At 44.3% G+C, this 17,270-nt stretch overlaps 2 protein-coding genes across 2 annotated transcripts; both read left to right on the top strand.

Annotated features, from left to right (window-relative positions):
• The first annotated feature begins 1,609 nt into the window (after positions 1 to 1,609).
• Positions 1,610 to 9,737, top strand: LOC120660618 (putative 1-phosphatidylinositol-3-phosphate 5-kinase FAB1C). The gene is made up of 11 exons (XM_039939214.1): positions 1,610 to 2,460; positions 2,943 to 3,641; positions 3,729 to 3,882; positions 3,956 to 4,294; positions 4,461 to 5,294; positions 5,414 to 5,745; positions 5,838 to 5,964; positions 6,077 to 6,235; positions 6,320 to 7,780; positions 7,858 to 8,124; positions 8,817 to 9,737. The coding sequence occupies exons 1-11, from the start codon at positions 2,195 to 2,197 to the stop codon at positions 9,069 to 9,071; spliced, it is 4,893 nt and encodes a 1,630-aa protein (XP_039795148.1). The 5' UTR covers positions 1,610 to 2,194; the 3' UTR covers positions 9,072 to 9,737.
• Positions 9,738 to 10,252: 515 nt separating this feature from the next.
• Positions 10,253 to 11,359, top strand: LOC120660617 (HMG-Y-related protein B-like). The gene is made up of 2 exons (XM_039939213.1): positions 10,253 to 10,470; positions 10,602 to 11,359. Exons 1-2 carry the CDS (start codon positions 10,390 to 10,392, stop codon positions 11,070 to 11,072), a joined length of 552 nt encoding a protein of 183 aa, XP_039795147.1. The 5' UTR covers positions 10,253 to 10,389; the 3' UTR covers positions 11,073 to 11,359.
• The last annotated feature ends 5,911 nt before the right edge of the window (positions 11,360 to 17,270 follow it).

Here is a 17,270-nt window from a genome sequence, read left to right as displayed (position 1 = left end):
TCTAAAAATGAGTGCTTGTTTCCACTCTGAAATTTCAGGAACGACTCTACAGTTCTTTTCTTTTATTTTCATAAAATACAGTACAGATCAGCTTATAAACATTTACGTACAGTTACTCGTATAAATATTATACCACGCAACCTTATTTCCATGATTATCTTCAAAAATTAAGTCACGAGATTAATGAAGTCACCACTGTTTATGACCGTTGCCTATCATTGAAAGAATGGGCAAGATTCACCATAAAAATCTTACTAACTGAATTACGCTAAGTTCGTAACAAATTTACAGTTCCTATGCTAATAGAAAGTTGCTTAATCAAACAAATGTGAAATATTCAACCGCGGTTGTTCTATGGCTCCTTATGGCGTGACAATAAAAGTGAAGGTTGAACGAATGTGACATAATTCCTATACTCAATACATCTTTGTTTGACTTTTATCACCTAGCACGCATGGTTGGTACTTAGTAGCCTCTGTATACCGGAGAAATCGTGGTGTTTGTATGCTTGATAATATTTCATCTTAAAAGAAAGGATATCAATAAAGAGTACTACTTCACGCATCTTTATTTGGCTAAGCTAAAAGGCAATTCACACCTCACACTCCTCACGAACCATGCTTCACAAAAAAGGTGTAATGTTAACTGAAATATGTCACCATGAAAAATATACTTGGATGAAAAATCTATATCTCTATCTGATTAGGACACGGGAAATTCATGTGCGGCCTAACAGATAATGTTCACGGGTTTTAATCACGTTGACTCCATATCAACCGCCTAACACCTAGAATCTATTGGAATAATTGATGACCATGATTTTTCTTTGTGGCATTAAGGCTCATGAAAACAGAGCAATTAAGTTACTGCTTCTTATAGAATATAATAACTTTTCTTATGCTATACATATATATCCTTTTATAATAGTAGTTAGTGGTGGTTATGATCAAAATAAAAAAAAGCAGCATATAAATGGTAGTTTCATTATTTGCACATTTTATTTGTTGCCTATTTCTAATTTCTTGTTTTTCATAGACAATTATCTACTATATCACTAGCTATACAATGATACGAGAAGGTTATAGAAGTAATTCATGGATAATGCTTTATGTTTCATTTGAAGCTATATATAGGTCGTAATAAATTTGCATGAAAGACTCTTTTAAGACCAAATCATAAGAAATACTATGTATACACGACTTATAACAGTAAAAAAAAGGATAGTGTACAACATATATATCTTTTGTGGACGTTGACACATCTCTTCGCTAGAAAAAGACCTCCACGTTTCCCTTTCAATTGCTTCTCAGTACCACTTATATTTAGGAGTAATAAGAACTTTAATAAATGAATGCTGAAACGAGGCCAAGGGAGAAAGAACACAAGCTAAGCAAGAAGAAAAAGCCACCGCCGTTCACCGCTACTTGTACGAGGTGACAGCGACACGAGAGACGCACAACACATCCATCGTCCAATCCAACCCCGTCTCCCCTCTCCCAGCCTCCCCAGCCAGCAGAAACGAAGAGGTTAACGAGCGGAGCGAGGATTTTCCACCTCGCGGGCCGCCTCTACTCGCCGTTAAAATCCCACCCACCAACCCTCTCCCCTTGCAAAAAAAGGAAAAAAAATCTCAACCTCCCCGGCAGCGGCGTCACTGTCCCGGTAACCGGCGTCCCTCCCAAATCTTCCTCCTGAATGAAATCCTGAATCTCTCTCCATTCCCGTATAAGAACCACCCGCCGCCGCCGCCGGCGCCATCCCATTCTCAGCGCCTCCTCCCCCGAAGCTCCGACCTCCCAGCATGCACTTTGCGTTCTCTTCTTCCCCTCCCATTAGCGACGTGGCGCTCAACTGGCATCTCCCGACCTCGCCGTCTGCTCGCCGTCCCCACGCTTGCTGAAGTCGGACCCCCTCTCCCAGCGTCGCCCTCCCGGTCCCGCTCGCCCGCATTGCTCGCTCGTTCGCCGCCGGAGGCGGGGGTCCCGTCTCGCGGGGCGACGGGTGCGCTGGCCTGGTCGCACCGGTGCCGGTTGGTTGGTTGCGCGTGGGCGGGGCGCTGACTTTGGGCGGACGCAACGCAATCGAACGGAAGGAAGGAAGCTTCTCGGGCGCGGCCCCGTCTCCTGCTGCTTCTCGGGGCTTCTCCTCCCTTCCCCCCTTCGGTGGGTGCTGGTCTTAGCGTCAACTGGCGGGGATGGGGGTGCTGGAGTTCACGGTGGAGAAGGCCAGATCCCTCGCCGCCGCCGCCGACCACGAGCGGTGCCGCGTGCAGAAGGGCGAGCTCGCGCGGATCGAGACGCGGCGGCGCGAGGAGGCGGGCCATGGCGTGGGCACGCCGAGGGCCCAGGGCGCCGCCTCGCCCGTCGGCCCGCCAACGCTGCCGCGACGCCCGCTCGAGGCGAGATCTGGGGCCGAAGGCGACGCCGGCCCGCGCTGTCGTCCTCCTTGTCGTGATATCAGGTAAATGCAAGTCTACCTCAGTTTTTTGGACTGTAGTAAATGACCTTGTTTAGATGCATAAACTTTTGGATGTAAAATACTGTGGCATTTTCGTTTGTATTTGGTAATTATTGTCCCAACATGGGTTAACTAGACTCAAAAGATTCGTCTCGCAAATTACAGACAAACTGTGTAATTAGTTATTTTGTTTAGCTACATTTAATACTTCATGCATGCGTTCAAAGATTCGATGTGATGGAGAATTTTGTAAAGTTTTGGAATTTTGAAGGCATCTAAACAAGGAAGTCAAGCATCCATCCTTGAAAACTTGTAGGGAAGTTGTCTGGTCGATTGCCATGTTTGTATTGAATCTCGTTCGTTCCTTTTTATGTGGACCTGATGAAACTAGTACGTTAAGGCAGTAGGGGTGTGGGGCTCACGAATGGGGCATGATGTGTACATCTGGTAATTTGTCATGGATCGATCTGTGGTTGTTGATGCAGGCGAGTGGAGGAGGCTGCTGACGAACCCAGGGCTCAGTTTTTAGCCCCAGGGACTGACTTCTATAGTGACTTTTCAGATACAGATTCTAGTGTTAGTGTTAGTAACTCAATGTACATATCGATGACCCCAAGCCCTGCAGAGAGCCCTACTTGCATGATGAGGCTGGATGACACTTCTGATCATGAGGTGCCAACAATGACTGATTCAGATGATGCGCGGGACCAAGTCACTGTCAGCATCACTGATGAGGGAGAAGAGGTCAACACATCACCCCCTATTGTTGATTTTGGTGATGATATTTGGTGCCCACCACCTCCTGAAGATGAGAGAGATGATGTCGAATCGAGGATATTTGGAACCGATGATGATGATGATGATGATGATGATATTTTATCAGAACCTAGTTGCTTCATCGCTAATAAAATAGCTGGTGCCAATGGTGTCTTTGGTGGAGCTCATAAAGACGGTGTTCAGAATGACTTGCTGAAGCACTTTCGAGCTCTAGTAGCACAGTTACTGAAGGGGGAAGGCATTACTTTGGCCAGTGACAACGATTCCAAAAGTTGGCTTGAGATAGTGTCCTCGTTGGCATGGCAGGCTGCTAACTATGTGAAACCTGATACCAAGAAAGGTGGCAGCATGGATCCTGGTGACTATGTGAAGATTAAATGCATAGCATCTGGGAACCCACCTGATAGGTACCGCCTCCACTGCCAGCCTGCTGACAAAATTTTGTCTTGTGATTATTAATTATATGGTACTAATGAACAAATTATTGGATGCAGCAATTTTGTTAGAGGCATTGTTTGCTCCAAGAATGTAAGGCGCAAACGGATGGTCGCAGAGCACAGGAATGCCAAATTGCTCATTTTAGGAGGGGCCCTTGAGTACCAGAAGGTATCGAATAAATTAGCATCCATAGGGACTATACTTGAACAGGTTTGTGTCTACTCACTCTGGATATTTAAACATTTTTCTTGGAATCTTATTAATGAATGACCTTAAACTGCAGGAAAAGGAACATTTAAGAACTATTGTTGGAAAGATTGAGTCTAGGCAGCCTAATGTGCTTCTAGTTGAGAAAAGCGCCTCATCTTTTGCTCAGGAGCTTTTAGCAAAAGATATTTCATTAGTTCTAAATGTGAAGAGGCCACTTTTGGATAGGATAGCGAGATGCACAGGTGGTCAGGTTGCCTCATCAATTGACAACATTGTCTCAGCAAGGCTAGGACAGTGTGACTTGTTCAAGGTGGAGAAAGTTCCAGAATCCACATCAGCAGAACACACAGAGAAGGGATCAATTAAGACTCTGATGTTCTTTGAAGGCTGTCTGAAACGCTTGGGTTGCACGGTAATGTTTCTTTGAAGATATTCATTTTGAATTTCAAATGATGTCTTTGGCATTTTTTAATTGATATTCTTATACTACAATCCTCTGAAATAAACAAACTTTCAAAGCCAAATTTTAAAAATTTCTTCATACTGTTTATTAATTAAGTGTGCCACATTTCATGCAGGTTCTGCTGAGAGGGAATTGCCGGGAAGAATTAAAGAAGATTAAGCGTGCAATGCAACTCGCAGTCTTTGCTGCTTATCACCTCTCCCTGGAGACATCATTCCTTGCTGATGAGGGTGCAACAGTTCCAAGAACTCTTTCGATGTCTTTGATAGATGCACCAGATTTGCAAACCCATAGAGATTACGTCTCTGCTGGGCCTGCTGATCATAGTATTCCTGATAACCTTAGAGACGCTGAAGAGAAATACCCACACAATGCTAGTACCAGCCACATATTTGAGAATATCTCTGCATCATCAACTCTGTTAGCACCATCAACTCTGTTACCATTTGATGGGGCAAGCGAGGGAACCGTGCTTGAATGTAGAGCATCTGAATTTCCAGTTGACCATGTCAACTCTCAAGATTTGTCAAGCTCATGCCATCCAAATGCTTCGTGCATTAAACATTTAATATCGCCATGTTCCCTCAGTGATGGCTTGAGAACATCATGTGCTGTCACAAATTATGATGACCCATACAGGTTTTTGCAATCTTCAATTGCTTGTGGTGCCTATAATGATAGGGCAAGCACGGAACCATGCCCTTTGGAAAACTGTAGAAGTCACCCCTCAATAGACAACTTACAGTCAGGGAATACAGATGCCAAAGACAAGCTTTCTGCTGGTTACTTATCTGGTACCGACAACAATCAGAGCATCTTAGTTTCACTCTCACGTACCTGCATCCCAAAAAGCTTAGCATGTGAACGTTCTCACCTCCTCCGCATCAAATTTTATGGTAGTTTTGACAAGCCACTAGGGAGGTACCTCCGCGAGGACTTATTTGATCAGGTACTTCTGATACTCTTGTGTAACCTATTATGCAGAAATATTCCTGTCTTTTTTTCCTTCTTCGAAAGAACTCATTTGTTATTTTTCTAAACTTCATTCTTCGTGTGTTTATTTTTCAGGCATATTGCTGCCCATCATGCAAGGAGCCTTCAGAATCACATGTTAGGTGCTATATGCATCAGCATGGCAGCCTAACAATCAGTGTTAGATGCCTTCTGTGTCAAAAGTTACCAGGTGAACATGATGGAAGGATATGGATGTGGCACAGATGTATGAGGTGTAAGCCTAAGGATGGAATGCCGCCGGCAACACATAGAGTAATTATGTCTGATGCTGCTTGGGGCCTATCATTTGGCAAGTTCCTGGAGCTGAGCTTCTCAAATCATATGACTGCTAATCGAATTGCGAGTTGTGGCCATTCTCTCCAAAGGGATTGCCTTCGTTTCTATGGGTATATATAGCTCCTTTACCTTTTTTTTAAATTTTTTTCCTGCCCCATCCAGTCCTGCAGTGAAGATTCATTTTGTGTACATAATATTGCAGGTATGGAAATATGGTGGCCGCCTTTCAGTATAGTCCCATGGTTACTCTATCTGTTAGCCTTCCACCCCCAGTGCTAGATTTCAGTTTCCATGCTACACAAGAGTGGGTCAAAAGAGAGGCAGTTGAGGTATGCAGATAAATAGTTGATATTAAAGATAGCATTTGTTCATTTGCATGCTCCACATCCCAACTTTGATTGCAGCAGGGGTGATGAAATGGTTGCAACATTTTTCTTCTAGGTATTTGGCAATATGGAATCCTTGCACAGGGAGGTATATGATTTACTTCATAATATTGAGAAGAGTATCATCACTGACCATGATTCCGTGAAAACAAGCACGCAAAGGCAGATAACGGAGATGAAGGATTTGCTTAACATGGAAAGAAATGAGTATGAGGTAGCGCCTCCTCCGGCTTTTTTATTTGTCTCATGCTTCATGTTATTCTCTTTTGTGTTGACGTTTTGTGATTTTTTATCGTAGGCTTTGCTTCTACCAGTTATAAGGGGGAGTGCTCATTCATTTAAATCAAAGGTTGATATTTTGGAGTTCAACCGTATCAGACGCAGTCTGCTCCTAGATGCTCACGCTTGGGACTGCAGGTTGTGTGGCATAGATTCACTTAAGGAAGGTGGTCATGTTTACAAAACTGATTCCTCCAATCAAGAGAAACCCCAAGGGACCAGTGAAGTGAGACCTGAATTTCATCAGACAGTTACAAGACTTGCAGGTACCTATCAAGAATCATGTCCTCGGCGCTCTTCAGGAAGTCCAAGGAAATCTCTTTTGTCTACAGAAGGCCACTCAAAAGATCATCAAGCTGTCATGGCTGAGAAAGATTTGCCGATTGGGCTGGTGGATGGTGTTGCGTCTGATGCAGGAGGTCTTGATTTGGTCTTCAGCAGTATATATGAAGGACATCATCTGTCCGAAGATCCTATTAAGACAGATCCAGTAGAGAGGTTACCGTCACTTGCATCTATTTTAGCAGACAAAATAGATATGGCATGGTCTGGATCTGGTGAATTACGTTATCCACATGATTTGACCAAAGCTGATGAAAATAGATCTTTTAGCTTGCTGAGCAATCCAAGTTGCAAGAAGGCCACCGCCCCAGTCCGAATCCACTCATTTGATGCGGTATTGAGATTGCATCAGCGGGAACAAACTGGATTAGTGCCTGCTTCATTGCATTCATCATTGAAACCAGCTGATTCCTTTAGAGACTTGACGAGCCTTGTGAAGGATCCGATGACAAACATGAGGAGAGCATTTTCTCAAATATCTCCCAGGACTAGAGGAAACTTGAATGCTGTTCTTACACGTGCTCCTAAATATATAACATCGGCTTCTGATATGGTAAAGAATGGGGCACGATTGCTTCTGCCGAATATCAGCTGCGAAGGTTCTGTTATCATCACTGTCTATGATGACGAGCCAACCAGTGTTGTGTCATATGCCATGACATCGCAAGAGTATGTTGAGCATGTCTCACATAAAATGAATGCAAGCCCCAGCTTTTCAGATTTTACTAAGGTCAGCAGTAATAGACTTGACAGATCTTCCTCGTATGAGGACCTTTCAGATTTGAAAGGATCCCACTTCAGGTTCTATTTCGATGATGATACATCTTCTGCAGATAGTACTAAGTTTTCAGTCACTTGCTATTTTGCAAGGCAGTTTGATGCACTCAGAAAGAAATGTTGTCCCAGTGATATTGATTACATACGCTCACTTAGTCGCTGTAAGCGATGGAGTGCACAAGGTGGAAAAAGCAATGTTTACTTTGCAAAGACAATGGACGAGAGATTCATTATTAAACAAGTCACCAAAACAGAGCTGGACTCTTTTGTAGAATTTGCTCCTCACTACTTCAGGCACTTGACAGAGTCATTGAGTTCCATAAGCCCGACTTGCCTTGCAAAAATAATGGGACTCTATCAGGTACTACTGAATCCTCTGTCCAGTGCATTCTTCTCTGTTCTGAGGTTTTACTAACTTATGCTGTTCATGTTATCCAGGTTAGTATCAAGAGTTTGAAAGGTGGACGTGAGATGAAGATGGATCTGATGGTGATGGAGAACATTTTCTTCCAGAGAACAATATCTAGGGTGTATGATCTGAAGGGTTCTGTGCGTTCACGCTACAATTCTGATACTTCGGGCCACAATAAAGTCCTTTTAGATTCTAATCTCATAGAAGCACTACATACAAAGCCTATGTTTTTGGGGAGTAAGGCAAAAAGAAGATTGGAAAGAGCTGTCTGGAATGATACATCATTTCTTGCGGTACGTATCTATTTCAACTTCTTAGACCTATAGACTTGATGACTTCCCTATTTACTATTTTAGATGACACTTAATTTATCTAACGCGATAGTGCTGAGGCTCCTTTTGGCATGCAGCAAAGGATGACTTCATTCCTTGAGATTCCTCTGTTCAACAAATATTCTAGAAGATGCTAACCCTTTTAGGGCCTTTTTGAATGAGGGGCATCCCTCTAGGGATTTTTAAGATTCATTTCAATTTAATACTAATTCTAGGGCTTTTGATCCAAAACACCCTCTCCCAACAGGCCCTTCAAGTTTTTAAATCTCAGTGGTATCCAATATGATGTATGTGACCTTTTCAAATTCTTTTATTTGTCTCTCCAGTCTGTAAACTAAGGAGAAATGTGTTTGTTTCTGGGCTTTCGAAGAAAAGAATCATATCACATTGATAGGCTTTGCTTATTTTTTGTGGCACCGGAATTATCCATTAAATTATAACGAATTAGCAATATTGCAATGTAAAAATGTAAATTCGATCTCATGATGTGAATTACTTCCTCTTACCATCATTACCCAATTTCATGCAGGCTAATATTGTTTGCTCATAATGAATTGCAGACATTATTTTAGAAACAGTAGCACAAACTAGATAATAGCATGATTGGTAATCTTACATTATCATTGCATCTGCTAACGTGTTCCATCTCACAGTCTTTGGATGTCATGGACTACTCCCTTCTGGTCGGCATCGATGAGGAGAAGAAAGAGCTTGTTGTGGGCATCATCGACTTCCTGCGGCAGTACACCTGGGACAAGCAGCTGGAGACATGGGTGAAAGCCTCAGGCATCCTGGGCGGGCCAAAGAACGAGTCCCCCACTGTGATTTCTCCAATCCAGTACAAGAAGAGGTTCAGGAAGGCCATGTCGAGGTACTTCCTCGCTGTCCCTGACCAGTGGACCTCCTGAGGCAGCTTCCTCCTCTTTGGTGTTGTAGCTGCTACCCTGTCAGCGAAAGCATCACCAGATCAGTATCCTTTGGCAACTTCTGAGCGAAAGGTTGGACTGAGACGAATAGGCATTCTTTAGTTGCTTGTTGCTCCATTTTTGAACCAACAGGTAACATGTCTAGCTATAGAGCAGATATATGAGAGGATCAGGCCCCTGACCTGGTTGGACTGTGACACAAGCATGACCATTGCAGTGTCCAGACATATCTGGGGAAGGCTTGATGCATTGTAAATTGCGGTGAGCCTCGGCGGGTTATTTAACACCGAGTCGCGCTGTATTCTTTTGATTACTCCATCCGTTCCAAATTATAAGTCATTCCAAGAATCTTGAAGAGTCGAACCATCTCAAAGTTTGATCAAAATTTTAGAGATAAACACAAAGATTTATGGCATCAAATAGGTATACTACGAAAATATAACTAACAAAGAATCTAATGATATTTAATTGGTATCGTAAATGTTATTATTTTGTTGTAGAAATTTGGTCAAACTTGAAAATTTTTGACTCTCCAAGATTTTTAGAATGACTTATAATTTGGAACGGAGGGAGTAATATATTTGATACCGGGAAAATGTACAAGAGACTAATACAACGTATAACAGCGCAGTTGCTTTATTTATTGAATGAGTGTGTTCTTGACTGTTATCAACCTGTCGCCCAACAGGTTTTCCGACTTTCAGTAATCAAGTAGTCGTTTCAAGTGAAAGAAAACACCAACTGCGTCTGGGCTATGTTGGGTTTGCTCAGGCCTAGCCCGTGTGAACAGAACTCATGGGCTCGACCGCACGAGGGCCTTTTTTCATCCGGAGAGCGGGCTGAAGAGCCCGAGTAGCCCCGAGCGCATGCCGCGACAAAAAGCACAAAAAGTACGCGGCGCCACATCACGGATCCGCGAACACACCCACCCTCTCTTCGCCCTCCGATCCTGCTACCAACGGAATCCTGCCGTCCATCAGCGTCTCCCTCCACGACCGGACAAAAAAAGAAACCTCGCGACAGTAGCGGCCCTTCCATTTTCCCCACGAAACTTACGCCTTCATTTCTGCCCACTGCTAGGTGGGGCAACGCCTGGAGCGAGGCTTCGAAGGCCCACATGTCGGTTATAGTTCGTAGACAGATCCTTCGTAATCTCCTCCTGACCCGTCCCCGTCGCCCCCGTCGCTTCACCGGCCCAAAACCCCAATTCCCCTCTCCACAGACCAGCAAACCCCCAATTCACGGCGACGCGCCGCCGCACCACGAGAGCTCGGCGCGGCCGCCCCGCCCCGCTGCATCCATGGCGGACGAAGGCGCCGCCCCGTCCGAGCTCGCCCCTCCCCCTCCTCCATCCCCGCCGCCGCTCCCGTCCTACCCCGAGGTAGAATTCTCCTCCCCCATTTCGTTTCCCCGCCAATTTGTTCCTCTGCTGCCTTCGGGCTCGTTCACCGTCTCGGCCGTCTTTGCGTCCGCGTCGCCGCTGATGCTGCTGCCGGTCCTGTCAACCCCAAGCCCAAGGACGCCGCCGCAGAGGACTCCGGTGCTGCGCCCGCTGAAACTTCCCTCGTTGCCGCTGATGCCGTTGCCGAGCCTCCCAAGCGGGGACGCGGACGCCCCCCCAAGCCCAAGGACCCCGTCGCTGAGCCTTCCGCCGTTGCCACTGATGCCACAGCCGTGCCTGCCAAGCGAGGGCGGGGACGGCCACCGAAGCCCAAAGACCCCGCTGCCACGGGAACGAGTGGTGAGCAGACTGCTGCTAACGCGCGCGCGCCTGTCAAACGGGGGCGCGGACGGCCTCCCAAGCCCAAGGACGACCCTGCTGCTGAGGCCACCAGTGGCATGCTCAGCCCGCGTCCGCGTGGGCGGCCGCCTAAGAAGGCTAAGGTTGAGGAAGCTTCCATCAGCGCACCTGCTGCTGCAGCTCCTGGCACTGCCGGGCCTGTCAAGCGTGGGCGCGGACGCCCCCCCAAGGTGAGGCATTGAGGCTTGCAGCTGTTGGGGAGTCATCCGAGTCTTAAACTCAAACCATGGAAGTTGTTGAATCCTGTGATGACAATGGTGGGGAGATTATGGTTTTGCCGTGCTCGTGAAATGAAGTTCACTAGTAACTTTTGCAATCATTGCTCTATCGTCAGTTACAGTAAGCTAATACTAGTCTGGAACTCTGGATGGATTGTGTGTACGGCGTACGATGGGATGATGGAGATGTAGTAAGTTGACTACTGCTGAGGGTGATTGAATCAGTGCTATTTTGCTCTCATTTTGTTGCTTGCTGATGGTGAAATTTGCAATGCTGCGGTTTGTGGCTGTTGGCTGGACCAATCCCTGATTTGTGGCATGTTCTTGTGTGATCAATTATGGTTGAATTCATACATGCTATCGCAAAGAAGAATTTTATTTTAATTGTCAATGAATTGAAATGGTTAGTTCAACTTCAGTGTTATGGTGGTGTGCTAGTTGAATTATTGTTGACTAGTTCTTGCATGCTGCTCGAGTGCAGAATAATTTTTACTGTTCTGAACTATATACTAGTGAAATTTTTTTTATTTGCTTGTTTTGGGTCATCAAGGTGTACAAATTATTCGGTTAGGTGTTTTATGGGGTGTCACTTGGGGCCTGTCTTTTATGTATCTGATGGATGGTGACACTAAATTTTTGTTAGTAAGTTGCTATTATTTGTAAGCTTAGTTTATTCTTCATAGTCAGCAGAGGTTGGGGTAATCGAGGTGTTCTTATAGTTGGTATTTGAAGGCTCAGTTCAATGAATATATGGATTTGGTTTATTTGGCAAGTGCCATTACTATTAGAAGAACACGTTAATTAAAAGTGGAATTCTGTTTACAATTTCCTTGAACTGGAAGTTGACCATTGCTCTGATAACTAAATAAAGAGATATATTTTGTTCATCATTTTTTTTTCAAAATATGTTTAACAACGGTGCTATCGTTTGAATTGTTTTATGGTTTGCATCTTGGTGAAGTTTTCTCTTGCCTGAGTGTCGTTGGTTAATATCTCGTTGAGATGTCAGGGCTGATTGTAGCATGTTACGATTTGTGGTAGGTTCTTGTGTTGTCAATTGTGATGGAATTGAATATTTGATATTCTGGAGAAGGATTTTTTTTTCTTAGTGGTAATAAACTGACTTGTTAGTTTGACTTCAGCATTATGGAGGCATGCTAGTCAAATTATTGCTGAGTTGTTCTAGCATTTGCTTGAGTGTAGATGTATTCTCCCCTGACTTCAGCATTAGGTAATTTGTTGATACTTGCTTGACTGTGCTAGTAAAGCTATATTATTTGTTTGTTTTGGATCGTAATAAGGCATACATGCTATTGAGTTAAGAGTGGTTTCTAGGGATTGCTTAAGCCTAGCTGTTATTTATGAGATGGATACTGAGCTAAAATTTGGCAGTGTGCATAACACTTATTTTCTAAGCATATAGTTCGTCATTCATTGTCAACAGAACATTAAATTGGACTATTTTTTGTGGACTTTAGTTGATATTTTAACTTTTAAGCCTCCGTTCAATGGATATATGATATGTTGCAGTAGAAGTAGAATTTGTTTGCACTTACCTTGATCTGGAAGCTGACCATCTCTTCATAATTAACCCATGAGAATAATGCTGCTGGTAGTCTTTTTTCTTTTAACAACTAGAGTATCACAGTACTATCATTTTGATCATTTCCATGTTGAGAATATATCTTGATGCTTTTTCTCCTTGTTTTGAGTCTCCTTGATTACCCCCCTGGTGCCATGTGATGGCTGCTTGTAGTATGAATGTATGATCAGTCTTCAAAATTTCGGCGAAATTTCGCGAAATTCGATGATTTCGCCCCCTCCGAAATTTGAAAATTTTGGAAATAATAATTTAAATATATTTAAAAGTATTTTAAAAATAGTCTAAAAATAAATTTCGGCCGAAATTTCGCGAAATTCGGTGATTTTGGCCATGCCCGAAATTTTTTGACAAACGAAATTCAAAACCCTGTGTATGATACGACCTTTTATATTGTGTCCTAAACATGATGCAGGGACATCCATTCAGTTTGGTCATTCTGTATTTGTTGAGGTCGTCTTAAAGGCTTCAAACTTGAATCTGCAAGTGTTTGTGAAATAGGTGTATGTGTGTTTCTCTACCGGGCCGGATTTTTGCAGGGCAGTGAGTGGCTGCGCTCTTTGTTGGATTGTCTGTGATCTTGCTTACTTTCTGGTCCGCGATTGATATGCCAGCAAGTTAGCTGCAGCAGTGCAGCAAACGGATGTTAGAGATGCTCACAGGCACAAGATTTATGTAAATGTAATGCTGCTTCTGTTACGCTGTCTAGATCTAGTGGTCTCAATATGGTCGGTGTTATTTTTGTTCTTTGCATCGAATGCGCAGGCTGCTGGTTGGTTGATCCTTTTTTTCGTTGTTGTTCGCTGGACGCTGTGTGAGGCCCATGTCGATGCACAGGCCGGCCCGTGAAGTGGCGGCCATGATATACCGCGTTTTTTTCATTTCTATATTAAAAATTAAAAAATTCAAAAATATATGTTGTTTTTGTAAAATTTCAAATATGGGGGTATGTCGCCCGGGTAGGGGGCGACAGGCCATCTGTCGCCCGTGTAGTAGGCGACAAGACCTATCTGTAATTTTTTTACAAATAGGTCTTTGTGCAGAAAAGTTGCGCTGTGGGGGGATCGGTCCCCCCTCCCGGGCGACAGGGAGGCCGGTCTTCCCCCCACCGGGCGACCGCCTCCCCCTCCTCTATATAAGCCGTGAGGCTCCCTTCTCCCCTCATTTGAGCCCAAAAAATCCAAAAAAAGAGGGGTGAGGAGAAGTGAAGCGGCGATGCCTTATCGGATTGTAGCCTTTTCATCTTTCGGTGAGTTTGTACATATTAGTGGACAATGTAGTGAAATAAAGAATATGACTCGATAAGTATTCGGTGATGTACAGATATGTCGAGCAAGATGCAGTTTCAAGTGTTTTTTGGTGACTACAATATTTTGTATGGATGAAATGGAGTAGATCTTTCTGACTTTAAGTCCACATTTTGCGGCATAGATAAACCTCTAGAGAGGAGTTTTGGTTCTATATATAAGTGGCTGCAGCGTGGTTTCCGTGTTGATCCAGAGTCACATGTGATGACCGTCCAGGCTCCTGTGAACTGGGAGGTCGAAGGTGAATTATGAGAATTAATGATGATAAACAACACACATGACTGGCGGAAGTATATGGAAGTAGCTTTAGAGCGTGGGTGTCCTCTGACCCTTTTGGTTTAGACTCGAGAGAAAGCACAACATCAAACCCAACATGGTGAAGATGAAGCAACTCCGAGTACACAACGAGAGGCAATTTATGTTGACGAACATACGTCAGAAGACTTAGTGAATCATAACATCAGACCACAGGGCCTCGCTGGTGAGGGAGAGCGGATACATAGCATCGTTGATGAGATGGAGGCAGAAGACCAGGCCGCAATGGAGATGGAAGAATATGATTGCTCATCTGATGACGAGCAGTACTTACTGCCAAAACAGTGGAAGGAGCATGGTTTTGGCGTGCCTGTTGTAGAAGATGTACGACATCAGGAGTGGGAGTACAGAAACAATGAGATAGTGCAGGGTGCTACCTATCCTAACATTGAAGCTGTTAAAGATGCTGTGAAACTATGTGCCGTATCTTTGAATAGAGAATTTAGAGTCGTGAAGTCAGGCCGTAAAGAATATGAGGTCAAGTGTGTCAACGATGGCTGCCCATGGCGAGTACATGCATTTAAGGGGAAATGGAAGTCGAACTGGAAATGTTCTATTGTGACAGAACATACATGTTTGATTTCAGAAGTTAAGCAATCGCATCGCAACATTTCATCCAACTTTGTGGCAAAACAAATGTATGGGTTGATTATGGATAACATAAATTATGAGGCAAAAATGATTGTTCGACATATTGAGCAAACTTACCAATACACCATCAGTTATTTAAAGGCATGGCGGGCTAAATAAAAGGTATTCGAGATGAGGTTTGGCACATATGAGGCATCATACGATAACCTGCCTCGCATGTTGTCCCAAGTTGCAGCTAGGAATCCTAGGAGCTTTTATGACACATGTCTCATACCAACTATGACTAGGGGACAAAGCATTTTGCAACGAGCCTTCTTTTGCCTTGGTGCTTGTGTAAGAGCATTTCAGTACTGTCTTCCGGTGATATGCTTTGATGGCACATTTTTTACTGGAAAATATAAAGGTCAGATACTCACCGCAATCGGGATAGATTGCAACAAACAAATACTTCCGATTGCATTTGCTTTTGTTGAGAATGAGAACTTAGACAGTTGGTATTGGTTCCTTGAACGAGTGAAAGTTCACGTTGTTGATGCACGTCCAGATGTTTGCCTCATAAGCGACAGGCACGCCGGTCTGCTACAAGCAATACTGAAATTACAAGGCGGAACCAGGACAACGCCTCCTATTTGGCTCGATGTTCGAAACAAGTGGTATGTTAGGTATATGGGTGCAAACTTCTATGACCACTTCAAGAACAAGGACCTTATGAACATGTTTAAGAGGTTGTGCATCCAGAATCAACAGAGGAAGTTTAATGCTCTATGACAGATGCTTGATCAATTGACTGCAAAGCAAGTGAAGGCTAGGGTTGCATGGAGCAGCAGCCGTCAGTCTGCAGAGGAAAGGGCTTCAATTGAGAAGCCATTTTCACACTGGATTCGAGGTGCACCGAAGGAGAAATGGTCATTCCTTTATGATACCAACGGAATACGGTACGGTATTCAGACAACAAATCATGCAGAGTGTTTCAATATGGTCATGCGGTGTTGTCGTGCCTTCCCTCCTGTGGGAATTGTTGAGTTCATCATGTATGGATGCATGAAGTATTTCAGAGAGCGGTGTATGGCTGCTAGCATAAACAACCCTCAAATTCAGTTCTGTAGAAGAGTAACAGAATACATGAAAGAAAAAATAGCAAAGGCCAAACAGCACTGTGTCATCTCAACAGGTACAATGGAGCATAGATTTGAGGTTCTGTGCAAGGATAGAACAGGCCGTGGCATCCGTCGACACAGGGTGGTCCAAGAGACTTTGATTAGACTCGATGGCAGTACCTCCTGCTCCTGCATGAAGCCTAGGTTATTGCATTTGCCATGCTCACACGTCATCGCGGCCTGTGCAGAGTCGGGGTTGCAGCCAGGAATATTTATTTCACCGTACTTTAGCAAGGAGGCAGCTACAAGCACCTGGGGACATGAGATATATGGGATTGGCATAGTAGAATCTTTCATTGTGGACAATGAGCCTAAGACTTATGTTCCTAACCCAGACGCTAAGAAAGGTAAAGGCCGCCGCCAGACACGTCGTATTCAGAATGGCATGGATGAGTCGGAGGCAAGCAAGACTCAAAAGCGTTGCAGCCAATGCGGAGCTTTAGGTCACAACTATAAGAAGTGCCATCAGAATGCACTTCACGATGACGCTGAAGCGGGTCCTTCCGGAAATCCCACAGATGGAGCACCTCCTACGTTCAGACCACCATCGGCGAGGATTGCTCGTGGAAGGCACTCGGTGTCATGATCCAACATTGTTTATCCATCTTTCTGTAGCTATGTATTCCTGTATTGATGATATGTGTACCTAAGTAATAAGAGAACAGAGCTTTGATGTATTCAACAGAACGTATTAACTCTCTATGTACCTATGTAGTAATCATGCGTTGGCTTTTGTACGAAACATTTGTCTTATCTTGTATCGAACTTTTTTTCCATTTATTAATGTAGGTATGGAGTCGTTGCTAGATCCAGTTATCGACTCGAGCCACCGGTCTTTCTTCGCAGCAGTTGAGGCCGCAATCTGACAGGGCTTCGCCGCTTCACTTCTCCTCACCTCTCTCTTTTTTTCTAGATTTTTGGTGGATTTTTTGGCTCAAATGAGGGGAGAAGGGGGCCTCATGGCTTATGTAGAGGAGGAGGGCGACCGGCCTCCCTGTTGCCCGCGGGGAGGGCGACCGGCCCCTCTCCTGTCACCCGGGGGGGCGACCGGTCCCCCACAGCGCAATGTTTCTGCACAGAGATCTATCTGTAAAAAAAAATTTACAGATAGGTCCTGTCACCTACTACACGGGCGACAGGGGGCCAGTTGCCCGGGTAGGGGCGACAGACCCCATATTTGAAATTTTACATA

The sequence above is a fragment of the Panicum virgatum genome, chromosome 2N (assembly GCF_016808335.1).
Source record: "Panicum virgatum strain AP13 chromosome 2N, P.virgatum_v5, whole genome shotgun sequence".
NCBI lineage: Eukaryota > Viridiplantae > Streptophyta > Magnoliopsida > Poales > Poaceae > Panicum > Panicum virgatum.
The sequence above is the reverse complement of the archived record's forward strand: the minus strand, read 5'-3'. Positions and strand labels throughout refer to the sequence as shown.

Coding starts and splice junctions, on each gene's coding strand:
- LOC120660618 (XM_039939214.1), top strand. CDS start 2,195: ATGGGGGTGCTGGAGTTCACGGTGGAGAAGGCCAGATCCCTCGCCGCC. Junction 5,295..5,413: donor GCGAGGACTTATTTGATCAG/GTACTTCTGATA, acceptor TTTATTTTTCAG/GCATATTGCTGCCCATCATG. Junction 6,236..6,319: donor TGGAAAGAAATGAGTATGAG/GTAGCGCCTCCT, acceptor TTTTTATCGTAG/GCTTTGCTTCTACCAGTTAT.
- LOC120660617 (XM_039939213.1), top strand. CDS start 10,390: ATGGCGGACGAAGGCGCCGCCCCGTCCGAGCTCGCCCCTCCCCCTCCT. Junction 10,471..10,601: donor CGCTCCCGTCCTACCCCGAG/GTAGAATTCTCC, acceptor GTCAACCCCAAG/CCCAAGGACGCCGCCGCAGA.